Source organism: Polypterus senegalus, chromosome 13 (genome assembly GCF_016835505.1).
Source record: "Polypterus senegalus isolate Bchr_013 chromosome 13, ASM1683550v1, whole genome shotgun sequence".
NCBI lineage: Eukaryota > Metazoa > Chordata > Cladistia > Polypteriformes > Polypteridae > Polypterus > Polypterus senegalus.
In genome coordinates this window covers 975,929-996,486 of record NC_053166.1, presented here as the reverse complement: position 1 = coordinate 996,486, position 20,558 = coordinate 975,929, and the positions used below count along the sequence as shown (strand labels likewise).

At 48.4% G+C, this 20,558-nt stretch overlaps 1 protein-coding gene across 2 annotated transcripts in view; it reads left to right on the top strand.

The window, feature by feature from the left end:
- Nucleotides 1-20,558, top strand: part of exd3 (exonuclease 3'-5' domain containing 3) — a 135,796-nt gene that overhangs the window by 15,863 nt on the left and 99,375 nt on the right. For both annotated transcript variants that reach the window (XM_039774450.1, XM_039774451.1), the window contains exons 2-6: nucleotides 4,876-4,947; nucleotides 7,713-7,777; nucleotides 9,490-9,828; nucleotides 12,858-12,911; nucleotides 17,657-17,796. In XM_039774450.1, the coding sequence (XP_039630384.1) occupies nucleotides 4,929-4,947; nucleotides 7,713-7,777; nucleotides 9,490-9,828; nucleotides 12,858-12,911; nucleotides 17,657-17,796 (617 nt within the window). In that variant the 5' untranslated portion in view covers nucleotides 4,876-4,928. The remainder of the gene's footprint in view (nucleotides 1-4,875; nucleotides 4,948-7,712; nucleotides 7,778-9,489; nucleotides 9,829-12,857; nucleotides 12,912-17,656; nucleotides 17,797-20,558) is intronic.

Sequence of the window (20,558 nt, the reverse complement as noted above, 5' to 3'; positions counted from 1 at the left end):
GGGGTCCATTCCTGAACTTCAGCCTCATGATAGGCGCTATATACTGGGTGTCACTAGCAGATGTGACCATTGGCTGTCCTTGTCACAAATAAAAGCCCTCGACTGGTCTTTTGATCAGCGGCCACAGTAGAGCTCTGCCAGTGGCGCAGCAAGCACAGACTCTGCGTTATATAGCGCCTTTCTGTCCCGTCCCACAACATTTTCTAACTACATGGACAGTTTAGTCATTTATAGAAATATTGAGCTGTTGGCACCTAAATGGGTGAAGGGACTCACTTGGTGTCACGTTTCAGACAGTGGTAGGAATTGAACTGGCATCTCCTAAGGTGTCAGCTCAGGGTCTAAGGCACTGTGCCACACTGCATGCCCAGCACTGGCACAGCTGTGAGCTCACATCATGAGGTACCCTGCCTTATCAACATCAAAGCCGATCGGCAGTGGAGAACCACAAGGGGCCGGAATCACACTAGAGGGGATGCCAGGCCAGCCACGGGTGCCATCTTGGAGAGGGCAGTGTAAGGATGCCAGTTACTCAAGTGCTTTGGAAGAAAAAAAAAACAATAAATGGGCACTGGGAGAACATGCAGGGCATGCAGAGAATGTGACCAAGACCCCATTTGAAGCCAGGCCCTCGTTTATTTAGACTTGAGCATTGTGTGGCCAGGGTCCTGGGTTCAAATACCCCCCCCATTGTCACTTGTGTGCAGCTTCCATGTTGTGCCATTCCTCAAAATGTGCGGCCGGCCACTTGGCACAGGACTTGCTGGTCCTGCTGGTCAGCTTTGGGTGTAGCGCCAGTCCTGCTGGTGCTTCCAGTCCTTGTGCCAGGTCCGGTGCTCCCCTAGTGGCCAATTGTGTCATCACCTCTGTGCTGCAGGTGTGGAAATGTAAAGGCAACTTGGCATGGAATCCATTATACTGAGGCACTGTAGGAAGCACACCCCCCCTGTGACTGGGGTGGGCCTTCTCTCGCCCCCTAGTGGAAAATTCAGGGGCCACCCCAGAGTGGGTGGTCTAAACCCCTCTATGCTTCAGTTGTTGAAATGTAAGGGATTGTAGTGAGGCGCTATATTCAACGATTTACATCAATATCTGTGTTTAGGGTGGGACTTCCTGCCCCCTAATGGCTGATGGGGTCACCACCTCTGAGTGAGACCTCTGAACTCGATGGCTCCACAGCTGCAGCACAAAAAGACAACTTGACACGGACTCCACTGTAGCAAGGCGCTATATTAAACAGTTAACTTTAATACCCCTCTGTGCATAGGGTGGGCCTTCTGTTGCCCCCTAGTGGCCAGTTAAGATCCTACCTCTGATTGAGACTCTAAGCTCACCTGTCACCCAGTGGTAGAAATTAAAAGGCAACTTGGCATAAATCCGTTATAGTAAGGCGCTATATTAAAACAATTTGCAGTCTAAGGTGGGCCTTACCTCCCCCTTGTGGCCAGTTGGGTCATCACTTCTGAGTGAGAATTCTGAAATCTTCTCTGCTCCTGCTTTCGAACTATAAAGACATTTTGTCCTGAAATCCTTTGTAGTAAGGCGCTATATTAAACAGTTTGTGTAAGTGCCCCCTGTGTTTAAGGTGGACCCTCTCGCCCCCTAGTGACCAGTTAAATCCCTCTGATTGACACTCTAAACCCACTTGTGAGAAAAACATCTATCAAAGCAAGGCGTTACATGGAGTGGTTTTCTTCAGTACGCCAGCTTGTGAGTTCCTCGTGTGACTTCCTGGGGACTCTTCTCCATTTCATGACTTTACTGAGGGGATCTCCTCGACCAGTTTTATAGAAGATGTTCACCTTGGTTGTCCTCCTGCTCCCACCTTGTTTGTCATGTTGTACTTTCCCACTGTTTTCAGGTTAGAGAGGGTGGCCTGCTGGCACAGTGGTTGGTGCTGCCACCTCACAGATGCACTGTCCCAGGTGTGAGTCCCGTGTGTGTGGGATTTGCTTGTCCTTTCTGTGTCCCAAAGGGGTAAGTGTGTGTGTGGTGAATTGATTGATTGATGCCCCTAAACTAGTGCAGTGTTGATATGGGCACTGATGTGAACTGGCACTCTGCCCAGGCTCGGCTCCCCAAATGGCCGAGTATTGGGTTAAGCCGCGCTTTGAATCGTGAGGCTCCCGGACTCCGGCTAACAGTGTGGGCTCCCCCTAGTGGTGGTGTCCTGAAGGCGCAGGCTCGACTCCCTGTTTCCATCTCCGACACGCACAATTTGTGAACGTCTCCATCTGCAGGGCTCACCATATTTCATGTTTATTTGCAAAAGAAGTTCATGTTGCTGGCTTTTATCAAAATCAGATGCTGAAGAGTCACTGGGGGGAAATAAAACTTTTGGCTTTTCAAATGAGGTAGCAGCAGAGGGCCAGGAAAAAAGAAAAAAAATAATAAATGTAGTCGTGCGTATTCTAGTGCACTTTGCTAGTTGTGCCACTAGAGGGCGTCGCTGCACCGCAGTTTCGTGTGCCTCCAGCTGAGGAGGCGGCGGCCAAATTCAAAGCCAAGGAAACCTCGGCGGACGGAGCGCAGCTGGCCGGCTTCCCTCTTCGTAGCGTGACTTTGGCAGACGTTTTCAGCATGATATGAGGGGCTGCCACGGGGCTGGGAGACCACCCCAATCCCCCTCACCTCCTGTTATTCCTTAATAGGTTCACCAAGCCATGTGGCTGACAACATCAGCATGACTGGAGTCTGGCTGTCTAGTCAGAAGTCAAAGGTGCACCTCTGCTATGGTCCTTCAGGGCTTATTGGGGGGCCGGATTGGGGAGCGAGTCCGGCAGAGAGCGCCTGCCTTGGATGTTCACCCAGAGGGGGTGCAAAGTAAAAGGAGCAGCAGGAACGGAGAAGGAACAGCAAAAGAAAAACGGACTTGTGATTTTTCACTTGTCATCCACAGGGGGGCAACAGGGCACTTTCTTGGGTGCCTCAGGTCGGGACTGGCAGGTACTATTTAAGGGTCCAAGTGGGTCTCCTCACAGCCCCTTCAAACAGTCATGTGCCGTACATGGAAGTCCTTTATATAGCGCCTTTCACCACATTCCCTGTGCAAGAAAAGTGGAAGCCCTTCTGAATGTTTATAGCGCCTTTCACGGTGGTCACTGATCAGGATGAACTTTCAATTCATACTCAGAACTGCAGATATTTATTAAGGGTATCATTTCTGTTGGTGGCATCCTCATCCTCAAACGCCTCTTCATCATTATGTGATGTTCGTTTATACTGCGGACCCCCAGAATGTGCCACCAGAGCAGCAGTCAGCCATTTGTTATTTTATATAGCGCCTTTCATCACAAGGCAGTTCAGTTGTCCCTTATTTCATAAAGCACCTTGCACTGCCGACATGAACTAAAGTTTGTGTGTAAGGAGAGTGGAGACAGTTTATAGCGCCTGTTATGGTGAGCGGAGATCTCTGTCAATTCATAGTATGGAATTTGCAATCATAAGGGATATGTGTGCTTATTATTAATGTTGTCATTACTCTCCATGGCGACATCATCATCATTAGGGAGTAAGGTTAGTTTATAACGAGGACCCCCCGAATTTCTCACCAGTCATTCGTTACTTCATATAGTGCCTTTCATTAGCTGATTATGGTAAGTGAGGCAGCCAAGTGCAGCATTCCATTACCCATCATTTTATATAGCGCCTTCCACCGCAGCCATGAATGAGGTCTTCGTCTTTATAGCGCCTTTCATGAGTTGACAGCTGTCAATATGAGCTCTCAGTCCTTTACTGCTGATTAATCACACAAAGTGTCAGGACGTCATTGTCAAGAGCAGGAACCGCCTTGTCTTAGTTTATATAGCGCCTTTCCTTCATAATAAGGACACCAATAGTGAATGTATTATCATGATGGTGACCATTATCACGTGACTCGTGGTTGGTGTCAGGAGGGGGATCAGGCTGTGGAAACGAAGGGGGCCGCCGGCCACCCGGGGTGAACACAGATGATGGTGGGGGTCGTCATCACCCGATTCATAATGAGATCCAATGGCACATTCTATCTAAAGAGCAGGGGCCTGTCATTCACTCCTTACTTTATATAGCCTTTCATTAAGAGCAGAGTCAGTATATGGCATACAAGGCAGTGACATGCAGCGTTCAGTCATCCTTTAGGTTTATAGCGCCTTTCACGGCTTTCACAAAATGAAGCCCATGTTTAAGAAAAGCCAAAGCAGGTCTTCGTCTTTATAGCGCCTTTCATGAGTTGACAGCTGTCAATATGAGCTCTCAGTCCTTTACTGCTGATTAATCACACAAAGTGTCAGGACGTCATTGTCAAGAGCAGGAACCGCCTTGTCTTAGTTTATATAGCGCCTTTCCTTCATAATAAGGACACCAATAGTGAATGTATTATCATGATGGTGACCATTATCACGTGACTCGTGGTTGGTGTCAGGAGGGGGATCAGGCTGTGGAAACGAAGGGGGCCGCCGGCCACCCGGGGTGAACACAGATGATGGTGGGGGTCGTCATCACCCCGATTCATAATGAGATCCAATGGCACATTCTATCTAAAGAGCAGGGACCTGTCATTCACTCCTTATTTTATATAGCGCCTTTCATTATGTGGCACACAAAGCAGTGACGTGCAGCATTCAGCCAGCCTTTAGTTATATAGCGCCTTTCACTGCACTCACACAGTTAGCGCCGAAGCAGGTCTTAATGTTTATAGTGCCTGTCATGAGTGGCGCCGTCAAATGGTAATGATCAAAGGTGACACTGAAGTGACACAGCACCCCGTGGAGGTCCCCTCCAGACCCTAAGTGGGGTTTCCTCCATAATGACAGGTGGGGGAGCAGGACTGACGGCTGCTTGTTGACCGTGAGACCCTCAGTGACCATCTTGTGACCTTCTCTTCTTTGTCCACAGGCTGTGTGTTAGTCGGTGAGGGGGCCGAGTGAGCCAGAGGGTCCGAAGCGAAGATGAGCGATGCTACAGAGGGTGAGTTCTGGGTAGCACTGGGGTGGGTGGTGCCAGACGGGTAGGGGTCTCAACACTGGGGGCACCTCCCTCGGCCCGTCTGTTCAGCAGCTGCTCCTCCTCTCCCCCTGTACTCCTCCCTCCTTCACCTCACTTGTCGCCAGTTGTGCCTTTCACAGTTGGGGTCCTGACAGGTGAGGCACCTTTCACAGTCTGTGTGTTACAGAGCCATCAGGGCAGTCTGTGCCAGCGACCTCTGCTAGCCTCACCTTCAAACGCCAACGCTGGCGCCCTCTACGAGTCCAATAGCCTGCAGCGTGAAAGGCGCTATAAACGGTAAAGACGGGCTGATATGAACACGAAGCCTGTCCGCTCTAATGGCACTCGGCCTCAAAGCCCTGTATGACCCCCGCCATGCCCGCAGAATACCCCCCTTCCCCGGCCGCTGGTGTTTGTTATGCTTGCTGATGTATCGATAAGCGACTGACTGGAAACGCTGGCCGGCTGACGGGAAACAACATTGTGTGCCAGCACTTCCTGCCCACTGCTCTTCATGGGAACAGCGCTGGAAGAGCGGGGGGGGTTGTCCTCTAGCCAAGCCCCCCCACCTCCCCTGGTTGTAATGTAGTGCTTTCAGTTTGGAGAGTCACTGGGAGCTGGCTTAATGAAAGGCACTATATAAAGAACCGCTAAAGGAGATTCGGAGATGGCTTGGCGATGGGAGTGGGGGGCTTGGTGGGCCTGTTTGGTGGGGGGGGGGTATATTGGTCCACTAACCTGTCCCCATCCATCCCCACCCTTGGACTGACTAGGCAGCTTAAAGTGGCAGTCTTAGTTTGGGGATTTACTACGGACTGGCTCCATGAAAGGTGCTATATAATGGACGGCTATAGGAGATTTATGGGTCTTTTGGGGGACCTACCACTGTCCCCCCCCCCACCGAACTGACTAGACAATTGTAGCCTTAACGTGGTCCTTTCAGTTTGGGGAGTCAATACCAAGTGGCTCCATGAAAGGCGCTATATACAGAGTTGCCAGAGTAGTTTTGGAGGTGGTTTAAGCTTTGGAATGGGGTGGGATCCTCAGGACCCCCCATATAATGATGTAGCACTTAACAGTTTATGGCTTCAGTAGGAGCTGACCATGAAAGGCGCTATATAAAGAGCTGGTACAGGACTTTGTAGAGGTGGTCTGAGGGTCGGTTGCCGGCGTCTTCATGCTCGTCTTCGACTCCGCCCCCCAGCTTGCTCTGCCTCCCCCTCCCCCCTTTAAGCCCAGTAGTTTGGGGTCATTGCCGTTCGTGACCTGTAGACCCCCAGTCGGCTGCTCACTTCCTGGGGATTTCCGTGACAAGCGCTGAGCACTTGAGCAACACCAGAGGGAGCCGCCGAGGTGAGGAGCAGCAGCTGGTTTGGCTCAGCGGCCCCCTTTGTTTATTTACTTCTAGTTTGTTGCCCCCCTTATGGCCTCCCCCCCGGGATATTGGACTGGAAGTCAGTGGATTAGTCAGCCTTGGGCCAAGCTAAACACACAGTTAGCGTGGCAGCCTGCACATCCCCTGTGGTGAGTCGGCCCGCCTGCCCGGCTGTGTCCCTCTACTCGCTCGTGCTGCCCACACCACTCGTGTGTGCCCCTCATAACCCCCAAGTCTGTCATGGTAACTAAGGTCAGAACTTCAGATATGTAGACTTGCCTGCCAGTGGCTTAATGGAGTGGTCAGCCATTAGATGAAGACCACGTGTTGAGGTACTAGGCTGGCAACAAGTATGCAGGGTCAAAGGCATGGCTGGAACACAGGGCATCAGACCACCGGCAGACAAAGAGAAGGCCCCGGACATCCCAGTGTGTGTGCCACAGCAGGGTCATCAGACGGAGACATTTGCAGCCTAGCAAGAAACCCACAGGTACCCCCAAGATGCTACGGGTTCAGGCCACCCAGCTGTTGCTCTCCCCATACTAAAAGTGGGGGCAATGATGAAGTCCCAGAGGTACTGGTGCCACCTGTCCACTTTGACCCAGAAGCACACATAAAGTAGGGGTCCATTCTGGTGCCCTCTTGTGGCTCCACTTGCAAGGACTGGCATATTTTGACTCTGAGTGTGTAGGGCACAAGTGACCCCCTGGGTTAAAAAGTCTGCCTCAGTGCCACAGAATGAGCCAGTGGAGAGCTGGGAGTTGGGGTCGAAAGGTTTGGAGTCTGGGAGGAAGTCCTGGAGGTAAATTAGTGCTGTAGCTTGTGGTAGGTAAGTTGGCAAGACACCCTGGCATGCGGTCACAGGTACAAGACCCCCAGAGGACTCACCTTGCGTTCTGTTCCCCTGTGCCTGAAATGCCCACCATTACCTTGGTTAGCAGTGTCCCTGCTCTCGTTCTGCTGAGTGTGAGCTGGACGGACCACCATCAGCGTGAGCCTGCACTGGTTATCCTAGGTGTGAAGTGGGCACGCTGTTGGAGTCAAATGCCGTATTGGTGGTTCTTTGGCTGCACACAGCTTTAGGGGCTTCAGAAACTCATCTGGTTTGCATGGCCAGGCTGGAGGTCTGCTTTTCATTAGTGTTTCTGGGGGCTTCCGGGGGGGAGTGTGTTGGGGGTTTGTGACCACAAGGCTTAAAAGGAACGATGGAATGGAGCAGAGCTTTTAAGGAGAGGATTTGGGAGGCAGGGAGACTCAGCACTGGCAGATGTGGCCGAGCCCATCGGCAATGTGGGTGTTGGTAATTTTGCCTTATTAATATAGCGCCTTAACATCTCCACAAAAGAGAGTGAATTGTCTCTTCACCCAACAGGCAGTGACCCGGACCACCTGCTGGACACGCTGCAAGCTCTCTGGCAGAAGAAGGACATCGCAGAGGTGGGTGTGGAAGTTCAGGTTTATTTTGGAGGGGTGGCTGGTCACACTTGGGCACCATGGCAAAGGAAATGAGACTGGCAAGGGCACCACATGACTTGGCTTCAGATGCAACTTCATTCACAGTGAGGACGAATAAATAGTGTGAGCCTGCAGTACTGCCCCCTGGTGGTCCACAGTGTAATAAAGGATTTGTACTCAAGATCATCACTGTCCTGTCCAAAGTTATATTGTTTTAGAGCACTGCCCCCTAGTGGTTCACAGTGTAATAAGGTGGGACCGCTGCCCCCTATCTATTTTTATACCAAAGGTCTTGGACTTGGGCGGGTTTAAGCTACAGTCTACTGCCCCCATTTTCTTGTTCATTGTTGCATTGCATTGCTGCCCCCTAGTGTTCCCCCATTTAATAATTTTGCACTCCTGCCCTAATTGATTCCCAGTTTCCTCGACTTGTATACTAAGGGTCTCGCACTTGAGCACTCTTCTGCTGTCGTTCTATGGCCAACCCGTACACCAGGCTCCATATGTGGATTTACATGGTTTGGGAGGTCACTGCCCACTAGAGGTTTCCAGTTTAATTGAACCTGCTGCCGCCAGTGGTCTCCCAGTATCAATCTCCAGGTATGAATTATAGGACTTGGGCTCGAGCCCCTTTCTGGTACTGTGTTCTGGACCACCTCTGCCCCTTTTCTTTTTCGTGGTTGACCCCTAGAGGTCAAGTTTTTGCTATTGTCTTATCCTCCACTTTGGCATTGCCCCCTCATTGTCCACGGTTGAACAGAGCTGCATCACTGACCCCACTGACCTAGAGGCCCCCATTGTATTAAGGCTGGACTGCTGCCCCCTAGTGGCCTCCATTTATGTATGGTTGGTCTTTTTTCACTTGTTTTTGGTGTGGTTTAATGGTTCTGCATTTTATGATAGGCTGCCAAGGTTGGCAGGAAGGTGCCAAGGAGAATGGGGTCTGAAGGGAAAGACAATATGGGAAAGAAACCAACCCTGATGACAGGAGAACCTCTCCGAGTGTCGGTGCCAGTGCCAGCGTGCCCGATGCTTGGCCAAGAAGAACACATGATGAAGTTGACACTGTGGCCTGGATGGACGCTTGCACTTGTTCTCTCGGGACATTGTCGGGGGCAAGTGGCCCAGTAATTGCCGGTGATGCCAGCCCTGGTGACTAAGGACAGATCTGAGAGGGGTCCTCCAGTCCACCAGGCGGCAGTACAAGGAGCTCTATAATTAGGAGAAGTGACACAGACGGAGGCAGGGCTCTTAAACGGTGTCACCTTTGACCCTGAGAGTTACCCCACACTGGGGTTTAAAGCTGTTAAGTGGTGGCATGTTGGGTGACGGGGCACAGACGGGGACTGGCAGGAAGAGAACACAAAGGTTTAAGGAAAGTGGAATTGGCACAGTGTTGTATTTTGCCCATTGTCCTGCACCCAGCCATGCATGGGTACAAATTCTGGTTAGGGTGGCCTGTAGGGGGCAGCAGAGCTTGTGTTCTGTATATTTGGTCCTTTGTTTGCCCCCCTTGTGTTGGCCATTTTCTACCCAATGAACAGCTCTGTTATTTCTTCCCTTTGGCCTCTTCTGCTCTTAGAGTGCCCCCTACTGTTACAGTCTGTCACTTAAGGGCACAGGATGTGGACTGGAGGGGTTTATTTGGGTCTGTGCCACAGGACCCCTCATTTGTCTTTGTTTTCTCCTTCTAGGTTCGAGCTGAAGCCAGGGACGCCTTCTCCCGGATGGCTGATCCCTACGATGGGCTGCTGCAGATTCTGGAGCGCTGCGGTGAGGTGACCAAGTCCAAGGGGGGCTCCCTGGCCCACTGCCTCCTGGGCGAATTTCAACAGTGGCTGAAGAAAGTGCCCCATCCGGGTCCAGCGCACCCGCCAGACATGAGCACCAAGCTGCGGGCGCTGAAGCTCATCGTGGAGAAGCAGCCCACCTCCCTGGAGGCCATGGTGGACATCTTCCTGCTGGGCACACTGGAGCGCGGCCTCCTTGTCCAGCATTTGCACAGCCTGCTCCAGCGGGGCAAATACAAGGAGGTAAGAAACGCTGGGAAAAAAAACAGTGCCAGGAAGTGGGCGGACTGGAAACGGCCAGACAATCCCGAATGACGTCACGGGGGCCCGAGATCAAACAGATACCGGCCACCGGCGGTCCACAAACACAATGGATGGGGAGTTTGTTAGGGAGCGGTGGCCATGGCAACTGACCTTGCGCTGATTCACGAGCTGCACTTCTGGGTGGGATTCTTTTTCTTTCCCAAATCCTTCAAAACAAAACAAAACAAACAAAAATAAAAATGAATAACAAGAAGTCGAGGGCAACGTGTGCCGTCCGTCGGTCTGGCGGGAGACCCGAGTGCCATTTTGGTGTTGGCGCCCCCTTCTCTCGACTGGCTGATCTTCTTCATCCCCAATGTGGCTGTGGCAGCCATTGGCATACACAGAGTGGTAGAAGGGTGAAGCCATAGGGCACTGCAAGCTGTGTGGCTGTGCTGCCCAACGTGGGTGTAAGATGGCGGCCACAGCGGGTGGCACTGCATTTCTAATCTGAATATGCCAAGTAGGCCTTTTTTTATTCTTCTGAGACTCTAGAAGTTGTGCACCCTAATGACACAAGTGTGACGTAATGTCACATTTTAATAATCAAAGTTCTTAATGTACTTTTATGTTTTTTTGACAGGAAGTCTGTCCATCCATCTGTGTAATGTTTGTAACTGGCTTGGCCACTTAAGAGTTTCAGGGTCTCTGCACAGGTGGGCAGACTATCACACACACACACACACACACACACACACACACATGCAGCCATTTAAAGGCTTCTATTAACCGAGCACAGGCACACCCTCAGAGGGCACAGAAATAGGAAATTGGCATAAGCCAGTGGCCTCTGCTGGCAGCCACTGGAATTACTCACTGCCTGTGTTGAGACAAACTAAATTATCTGGGAATGGTGGAGAATACGGCGGGGCTGGAGACCTCCAAGGAAGTGAAAGTGAAGGACCTCCAAGGAAGTGAAAGTGAAGGACGTTGTCAGACAACAGGACTTGATGAAGCGTGAATAGATTTTACGAAAGCACAACATCCCATTAATGACGACCTGTATGTACTCGCATTTTAAGGTGGTGAAAGGAAAACTGAAGAGTGAGAGATGAATTTAGGATGGGCAATCTCTGATGAGCTGGGCTTTGAGCTTATGTGGTGGAAAAGTCCAGGACTCCATTTCCCAGCAGTCACTGCTTCAAAGAATAGTTTTGATTGGTCTGTCATCCTGTGTGCCTTTCATGACGTAATGTAAACATTTTTATTTAAAAGTTGTGTGAAAAATTCTGGATTATTTAGACAACCTTGAACATCCACAATTTCTGACAGATGCATGTAAAAATATCTGTATATTTTTATTTGATTTGATATACTGTGTGTGTGTGTGTGTGTGTGTGTGTGTTATGACAGGCGGCCGGTTTCGACGCCCCTTCTGTATATGTTCTGGGGGAGCAGCTATGGACATCTCACTACCTCCCCCGGGATGCTTGGTGACAGCCTCCCTGGCTGACGATGGTGCCTCAGTTTCCCGCAGGTTTTCATGGCAGATGGAGTTCGGCACAACCCTGTTGGGAGCTGGGGTGGCCGCCAGGGGGTGCTGCATGGAGCCAGGAACCCACCTGGACATCTGGTCTAGCACCTGATCTAGCACCTGGAGCACTTCCGGGTGGGCTATAAAAAGGGCCCGCATCCACCACTCAGGAGCCAGAATCGGGAGGAAGAGGACGAGGTTACCTGGGAGGAGTGGTGGTGCCAAGATGGAGGGAAAAGAGTGTTTGTGCTGTATTAAGTGCTTATGGGTTGTGTGTTGTGGCTGGAGGGATTATGGGGAAGACGTGCCCTCCAGCTGAAGAAAAATAAAAAGACTCTGTGTAAGTCTGTGCCGGGTCGGGCACTATATAGCGCCTTGCACAGTGTCTATATATATATATATATATTTGTATAAAAATAAATAGGCCCATATATAGTGTATATGGATATGTATTTATTATACATTTTACATAGATTGGGTACATATATCTATATAGATTTAAATATGTACTCTATATATCTGTACATATACAAATGTGTATTTGTAACTTTTTCTGAGGAGCGGTGACTCCATGTTTAGTGTCTTATCCAGCCAGTGTTATAACATCCATCCATTTTCTAACCCGCTGAATCCGAATACAGGGTCACGGGGGTCTGCTGGAGCCAATCCCAGCCAACACAGGGCACAAGGCAGGAACCAATCCTGGGCAGGGTGCCAACCCACCGCAGAGTGTTATAACATTTTGAGAAAAATATAAAAGATTCCAACAACAGAAGGGGTCCAGCATTTTCAGTACTTGCCCTCCCCATGAAAGTCCCCGACCTTTGACATTCATTAATATTAACAAAAACTGGCAGTCCCTGATGTGTCACCTTCTGCTCTGAGAGGTCTGTCCTGTAGAGGCCAAGTTGTTGAACTGCAAGTCACAAAGGTGCATAGCCCACCTTGGGCATGCGGGGTGACCGTACCACCGGTCACATGGTGAAATGTTAAAAAATAATTGTGCTGTTGTATTTTTAAGATGTGGTGGATGAAGGTACCACACCTGCAAACCGGAATGGCTGCATCACCACAGCTTTGTAGTGGTGAAGGCTGCGGGTTCAGATCCCACCTCTGACACCGTGTGACCCTGAGCAAGTGCCTGAGCTCCAATTGGAAAAAACAAAGAAATGTCAAAAATTGTGTCTCAAGTATTGGATAAAGATGTCACCCTGATGAGTAGCAGTGACAGTAATGTCTATGCAGGTTGGTTTGATCCAGTAAGAGTTCCGCACTGATGGTCATCACTACGGCTCATGAATGCCACTTGTAACCCTTGCTGCCATGAACTCCTGTTGGCATTTGACAGCCTGGTGAAATGTACACGTCCGTGGGATTTGGTGCTCAACTCATTCGGAATACAGGCAGGTCTATGTGGGCACGCTGGGGTGCCATTGTGTGTGTGGGCACCCCCTGCCCTGTTGCCTACTGACCCTTCTGTCTTTTCTCTTTTCAGGTTGTGCTTTTCAGTGTGAAATTGAATCTGCAGTCGGAGCTCGAGATGGAAAAGGTGAGTCTGTGCAGGTCCAGGCGGTCATTTAAAATACGCTGTGTTGTCCGTGTCAGTTTACATCACCTTGTGAATCACTGCCATGTGTGACCACCTTAGGAAGCCTTCCTGCCTTCACTGTCTTGGTGTTCAAGGTCATTCAGACACTGATTAGCCCCTTTAGCACAAGGCTGATTTTCCCACAGAATTCCAGGAGGTGCTGTTGGAAATTTTTTGCATCCCCAGCTCACCCCACTAGTTTAACTCTTAGAGGGAAGAGCGGCTTTTCTCTTATTGTCACGTGTGGGAGATGACGTGGAGATGTGACAGAAAAAAACAAACTGGAACTGAATAGGACCGGGAGCTCAGTGTGTTACTTCTGGTCATCTGTTATGGATCGCCTTTCACATCTGTCCGTCTGGGCTATGTAGAGCACTGTCTGTCCATCTGTTATATAGTGCCTTTCACATATCAGGCCATCATCTTTCACATCTGTTCATATTTCAGTATATCTGGTTCTTCACATCTGTCTGTTACATATGCATAAAGCTATGACCACGTATAGACCTGTCTAACAGTCTATTAGATAGATGGATAGACGGACGAGAAAGGCGCTATATAAGATAGATAGATAGATAGATGAGAAAGGCACTATATAAGATAGATAGATATCTATCTATCTTATATAGTGCCTTTCTCATCTATCTGTCTATCTATCTTATATAGTGCCTTTCTCATCTATCTATCTATCTATCTTATATAGTGCCTTTCTCATCTATCTATCTATCTATCTATCTATCTATCTATCTATCTATCTATCTATCTATCTATCTATCTATCTATCTATCTATCTATCTAATATAGCGCCTTTGTCATCTGTCTATCAATCTGTCAATCTTATATAGGGCCTTTCACATCTATCTATCAACCTGCCTATCTGATATACACTGTGTGCACAATTATTAGGCAAGTGAGTATTTTGACCATATCACCATTTTTAATGCGTATATTCCAACTCCAAGCTGTATTAACTTGAATGCTTATTGGATTTCAGCACGTCAGGTGATGTGTATTTGTGTAATGAAGGAGGGTGTGGCCTAAGGAGATCAACACTCTATATCAAGGTGTGCAGAATTATTAGGCAGCTCGTTTTCCTCAGGCAAAATGGGCCAAAAAAGAGATTTAACTGACTCTGAAAAGTCAAAAATTGTAAAAAGTCTTTCAGAGGGATGCAGCACTTTTGGAATTGCTAAGATATTGGTGTGTGATCACAGAACCATCAAACATTTTGTTGCAAATAGTCAACAGGGTCGCAAGAAACGTGTTGAGAACAAAAGACGCAAATTAGCTGCCAAAGATTTGAGAAGAATCAAACGTAAAGCTACCAGGAACCCATTATCCTCCAGTACTTTCATATTCCAGAGCTGCAACCTACCTGGAGTGCCCAGAAGTACAAGGTGTTCAGTGCTCAAAGACATGGCCAAGGTAAGGAGGGCTGAAACCCAACCACCACTGAACAAGAAACAGAAGTTGAAACGTCAAAACTGGGCCAAGAAATATCTGAAGACAGATTTTTTTCAAAGGTTTTATGGACCGATGAGATGAGAGTGACTCTTGATGGACCAGATGGATGGACCTGTGGATCAGTAATGGGCACAGAGCTCCACTCCAACGTGGAGGTGGGGTACTGGTATGAGCTGGTATTTTTAAAGATGAGCTAGTTGGACCTTTTGCATTGAAGATGAACTCAAAATCAACTCCCAAACCTACTGCCAGTTTTTCGAAGACACTTTCTTCAAACAGTGATACAGGAAGAAGACCAGGATTTTTATGCAGGCCAATGCTCCATCACTTGCATCGAAGTTCTCCACTGCGTGGCCAGCCAGTAAAGGCCTTAAAGATGAAGGAATAATGACATGGCCCCCCTTCCTCATCTGACCTAAACCCTATCGAGAACTTGTGGGCACTTCTTAAACGCTAGATTTACGGGGGAGAAAAACAATCCACCTCTCTGAAGAGTGTCTGGGAGGCTGTAGTCACTGCTCCACAAAAAGCTGATCGTCAACAGATCAAGAAACTGACAGACTCCATGAATGGAAAGGCTTATGACTGTTATTGGAAAGAAGGGGGCTATATTGGTCATTGATTGATTGATTGATTTTGTTTGAAATGTCAGAGATGTTTATTTGTAAATTTTGAGGTGTTTGTTTATTATTCTCACTATAACAGATGAAAATAAACAAGTGAGATGGGAACATTTTCATTTTTCCTTTAGTTGCATAATAAATCTGCACACTAATAGTTGCCTAATAATTGTGCGCACATATGTATTCCCCTGATGATGTTCACACTCACATTTCCGTTGTGAAACATTCAGGTTTCAGGTTTATTAACATTTTGGATTGACTGATAGCACTGTGTTTGTTCCATATTAAAATTAATCCTCAAAAATACAACTTGCCTAATAATTCTGCACTCCCTGTAGTACCTTTCACTTAATGTGATGTCGCGTAAGGACTACAGTACCCAGAATGCACCAGTCACGGAGTGCCTGCCGTCTTCATACTCCTTGTGTGCTCATTATCTCCAGGGCGTTGATAAAATGTACATTGTCATGCCTGGCAGTGTTTTGTCATTGTCCACTTGCTCCTATATTATGGTCTGTATTCAAGTCCCATTATGCAGTCACATGTTAATATGAAGCCCTGTCCTTCCATGTTCCTGCTATGCACCATGAGTCAGGGTCCTATTCTTGGACAGCTTAGCAGCCCCCCACCCCCACCCATGTTAAATGGTGACCCCCTCATTATTGTGACTTATTTGTCAAATGACGGTCCTCAGAGCTCTGTTGGCGTACATATACAGCGCATCCTGAAAGTATTCACAGCGCTTCATCACTTTCTCCACATTTTGTTATGTCACAGCCTTATTCCAAAATGGATTAAATTCATTTTTTTCTCAGAATTCTACACACAACACCCCATAATGACAACGTGAAAAAAGTCTACTTGAGGTTTTTGCAAATTTATTAAAAATAAAAAAATTGAGAAATCCCATGTCCATAAGTATTCACAGCCTTTGCTCAATACTTTGTCGATGCACCTTTGGCAGCAATTCCAGCCTCAAGTCTTTTTGAAGATGATGCCACAAGCTTGGCACACCTATCTTTGGCCAGTTTCGCCCATTCCTCTTTGCAGCACCTCTCAAGCTCCATCAGGTTGATGGGAAGCGTCGGTGCACAGCCATTTTAAGATCTCTCCAGAGATGTTCAATCAGATTCAAGTCTGGGCCACTCAAGGACATTCACAGAGTTGTCCTGAAGTCACTCCTTTGATATCTTGGCTGTGTGCTTAGGGTCGTTGTCCCGCTGAAAGATGAACCGTCGTCCCAGTCTGAGGTCAAGAGCGCTCTGGAGCAGGTTTTCATCCAGGATGTCTCTGTACATTGCTGCAGTCACCTTTCCCTTTATCCTGACTGGTCTCCCAGCTCTATCCCCACAGCATGATGCTGCCACCACCATGCTTCACTATAGAGATGGTATTGGCCTGGTGATTAGCGGTGCCTGGTTTCCTCCAAACGTGACGCCTGGCATTCACACCAAAGAGTTCAATTTTTGTCTCATCAGACCAGAGAATTTTGTTTCTCATGGTCTGAGGGTCCTTCAGGTGCCTGCTGGTAAACTCCAGGCGGGCTGCCATGTGCCTTTTACTAAGGAGTGGCTTCCGTCTGGCCACTCTACCATACAGGCCTGATTGGTGGATTGCTGCAGAGATGGTTGACCTTCTGGAAGGTTATCCTCTCTCCACAGAGGACCTCTGGAGCTGTGACAGAGTGACCAGCGGGTTCTTGGTCACCTCCCTGACTAAGGCCCTTCTCCCCCAATCGCTCAGTTTAGATTGCCGACCAGCTCTAGGAAGAGTCCTGGTGGTTTCAAACTTCTTCCACTTAAGGATGATGGAGGCCACTGTGCTCATTGGGACCTTCAAAGCAGAAGACATTTTTCTGTAACCTTCCCCAGATTTGTGCCTCGAGACAATCCTGTGTCGGAGGTCTACAGAAAATTCCTTTGACTTCATGCTTGGTTTGTGCTCTGACATGAACTGTCAACTGTGGGACCTTCTATAGACAGGTGTGGGCCTTTCCAAATCATGTCCAGTCAACTGAATTGACCACAGGTGGACTCCAATGAAACATCTCAAGGATGATCAGGGGAAGCAGGATGCACCTGAGCTCAATTTGGAGCTTCATTGCAAAGGCTGTGAATACTTATGGACATGGGATTTCTCAGTGTTTTTATTTTTAATAAATTTGCAAAAACCTCAAGTAAACTTTTTTTCACGTTGTCATTATGGGGTGTTGTGTGTAGAATTCTGAGGAAAACAATGAATTGAATCCATTTTGGAATAAGGCTGTAACATAACGAAATGTGGAAAAAGTGAAGCGATGTGAATACTTTCTGGATGCACTGTAAATATGCTTGGCAGAGACCTGGCACTAGCAGGTCAGTTCGCCCAGCCAGTCCACACTTCACTACTTCACGGCTGGCGAGTGGGCACTGCGCGTTGACCTTAAAGAAAGTTCCTGCCCTACACTCTGTTTCCTTAGCTCGCCGTATGTAATGCAGTGCCTTTCTCGGTGACCCCACACCTATTAATAGAGTGTCCCTCATTTTTGTGGGCAGCTTGTAGTCATCCGTGGCATCCCAGAGCGCCGGCGTTGGGTACCCCGGGCACGTTGCTCACTTCCTTACTGTCGTTTGCTTTCAGGTTTGTGTCCCCCTCATCCTGATGGACAAGCTGCAGCTGGCAGAGACGTTTGTGTCGCACTCCGTGGAGTTGCAGTGCCACCTACTGAGGCTTCTCGACTCCTGGTGTGCTCGGGACTTCGACTCAGAATCGCTTTACAGGTGAGTCTGCCTGCAGGGGTACCCCCTCCGGACCCCGACAATCAGAGTGTGGCTGCGGCCGTCCTTGAGATCGTGTCAGCGAGGGGTGGTTGGCTCATCCTGGGTGGTCACGTTTTCCGGACTTTGGGGATTTTCTTTCAGAGAGTCCCGCGCGTGCCTGACGGTAGCCGTCTGACGTTCGTCTGTTGTCGATAAACCCTCGAGTGTGTGTGTGTGTGCGCCCGCTCGCTCGTGCGCTCCTGATGGTTTCAATTACTGCAGAGTTTTCACGTCCTGACGACGTGGCGGATGGTGGGCTGCTGATTCGAGGGCACCTTCCGGAATGAGCCCTTTGGGGCTGCTGTGAAAAGTGAGCAGCCTCGTCACCGGCAGTGACACTGCAGCCATCCCAGGAACCATCTTGCTGTATATAGCGCCTTTCACGGCAAACATCATCCCAAAATGCACTGTGGCGAAATGAACCTAAACAGTGTCACAGATGCCCAGTGCGGTGTAGTGGTTAAGGCTTTGGACTTTGGGTTCAAATCCCACTTCTGACACCAGTGTGGCCCTCAGCAGGTCACTTCACCTGCCAGAAATGGTTGTGTAAAGAAGTAGATGTAAGGAAATGTCACAATGACAGGCATAAAGAAAGGTAGTGCCTTTCATAGTGAGCCGTGGGTCTAAAGGCTTCAGAAATCAAACGTTGTCATGTATGTGGTGCCTTCTGTGGAGAGCACACCACCCTAGAGAAGGCTGCTAACTTACAGGGCTCCTTTCACGGGTATACAGGATGGTCCACCTCCTCCGAAACAACTGCATTACACGATGAAGAGCAAAAATAATCAAATGAGGTACTGACATTTAGAGAAGACACGGAATGAGATCTCCTTGTGTGCCAATGCGTCTCTGTGCCCGTCTCAGACACGACTGCGGCCGCCTATCCGATGGCAGACCAGACAGGAGTCGTCTCGGTGGAGGTGGGCCACCCTGTATATGCACTCTTAATTACTCTCTGTATATAAATAAATGTAGAGTGGGTATCGAAAGAATCCCCCCCTTGAAATATTCCCATTTTTTTGCTTTACAGCCTTAAATGAAAACACACAAACTTAATATTTCTTCCCAGCTTTACTTCCTCAATGCCACCTCTAACATCCAAGTGAAAGACATCACAGCTACAGTTCAGAAAAGTGATAAAACATCAAAACAAGACCTGCTGAGATTAATAAAGGATCCCCCCCCATGTCAGTGTCATTTTGTTGACCCCCTTTTGCTTTAATGACAGCCTTGAGTTTGTTGATTCTTCTCTATCAGCTTTACACACCCAGACTGAGCCCACTCAATATTTGCCCCCAACTCTTCTTTACAGTTTAACTCTTCAAGTTCAGTCACATTGGCTGGTGAGTGTTGGTGGTCTGCTATCTTCAGATCTCTCCACAGATTTTCACTGTGATTTAGCTCTGGGCTCTGACTGGCCACACCAGGACATTCAGCCACTGGGTGGTCCATTTTCCTGTGAGCTTCGGGTCGTTGGCATGTTGAAAGGTGAACATTCTGCCCATCTTCACCTTTTTGGCAGAGGGTAGCAGGTTTTCCTCCAGAATTTGATGGTATTTTGCTCCCTCCATTTTTCCTTCTACCCTAATGAGAGCCCCAGGCCCCCCACAACAGGATACTGCCCCCTCCATGCTTTACTGTAGGGATGGTGAGCTGCATTGGTGCACCGTTTGGTTTGATTTTGGACTCATCTGACCATCAGACCTTTTTCATCCACTTGGCTTCAGAATCTTCAAGGTGCATTCTGGGAAAGCTCAAAAGAGCCTTCATGTGGCCTTTCTTGAGAAGTGCGACCCTCCTGAACAAGGCACAATGGTGGAGCGCTTGTCAAATTGTTGTCACGTGCACACCATTAATGACCGCTCTTTGCCACAAAATCCTGTAACTCCTTCACAGTGGCCTTTGGCCTCTCGTTAGCCTCTCTTACCAGTTTCTTCTTTGCTATTCCATCCCATTTTTGAATCAATCAATCAATCAATCAACATTTATTTATATAGCACATATTCATACAAAAAAATGTAGCTCAAAGTGCTTTACAAAATGAATAGAAAAATAGAAGACACAATAAAAAATAAACAGAAGTCAACATTAATTAACATAGAATAAGAGTAAGGTCCGATGGCCAGGATGGACAGAAAAAACAAACAAAAAAAAAAACCTCCAAAAGCTGGAGAAAAAAAATAAAATCTGTAGGGGGGTCCAGACCACGAGACCACCAGTCCCCTCTGGGCAATCTACCTAACATTAGTCAAACAGTCTTCTTTGTATTTAGGGTTTTCATGGAAGGACCTGATGATGATGGTCACGTAGACTTCTGGCTTTCAGTCCATCAATGTTGGTGCATCAGGATGCTTTGAGTAGGTGGTGGTGGCGCAGGAAGATCCAGGGAGGGTCCTAGTAGTACCAAACACTTCTTTATGATGGCCTTTACTGAGCTCCTTGGGATTTATAAAGCCTTTGAGAGGTTTTGGTCTCCATCTCCACTTTCAGAGACCTTCTCAAAGTGGCCTGCCACTCATAGTCAGTTGTTGGCTGTCAGTCGCTCTATCAAGGAAGGGAATGAATGGACCAGGAACAGCTTCACTAATCACACTCAGTACAACTGAGCACAGGTGGGAGGAAGACCGTAACCTCCATGGGGATGGTGGGCACTGACACCTGTGTGAGTTTGGGGGGTCCTTTATTAATCTCAGGATTTCTTGTTTTTTTTTTTTTTTTAATTC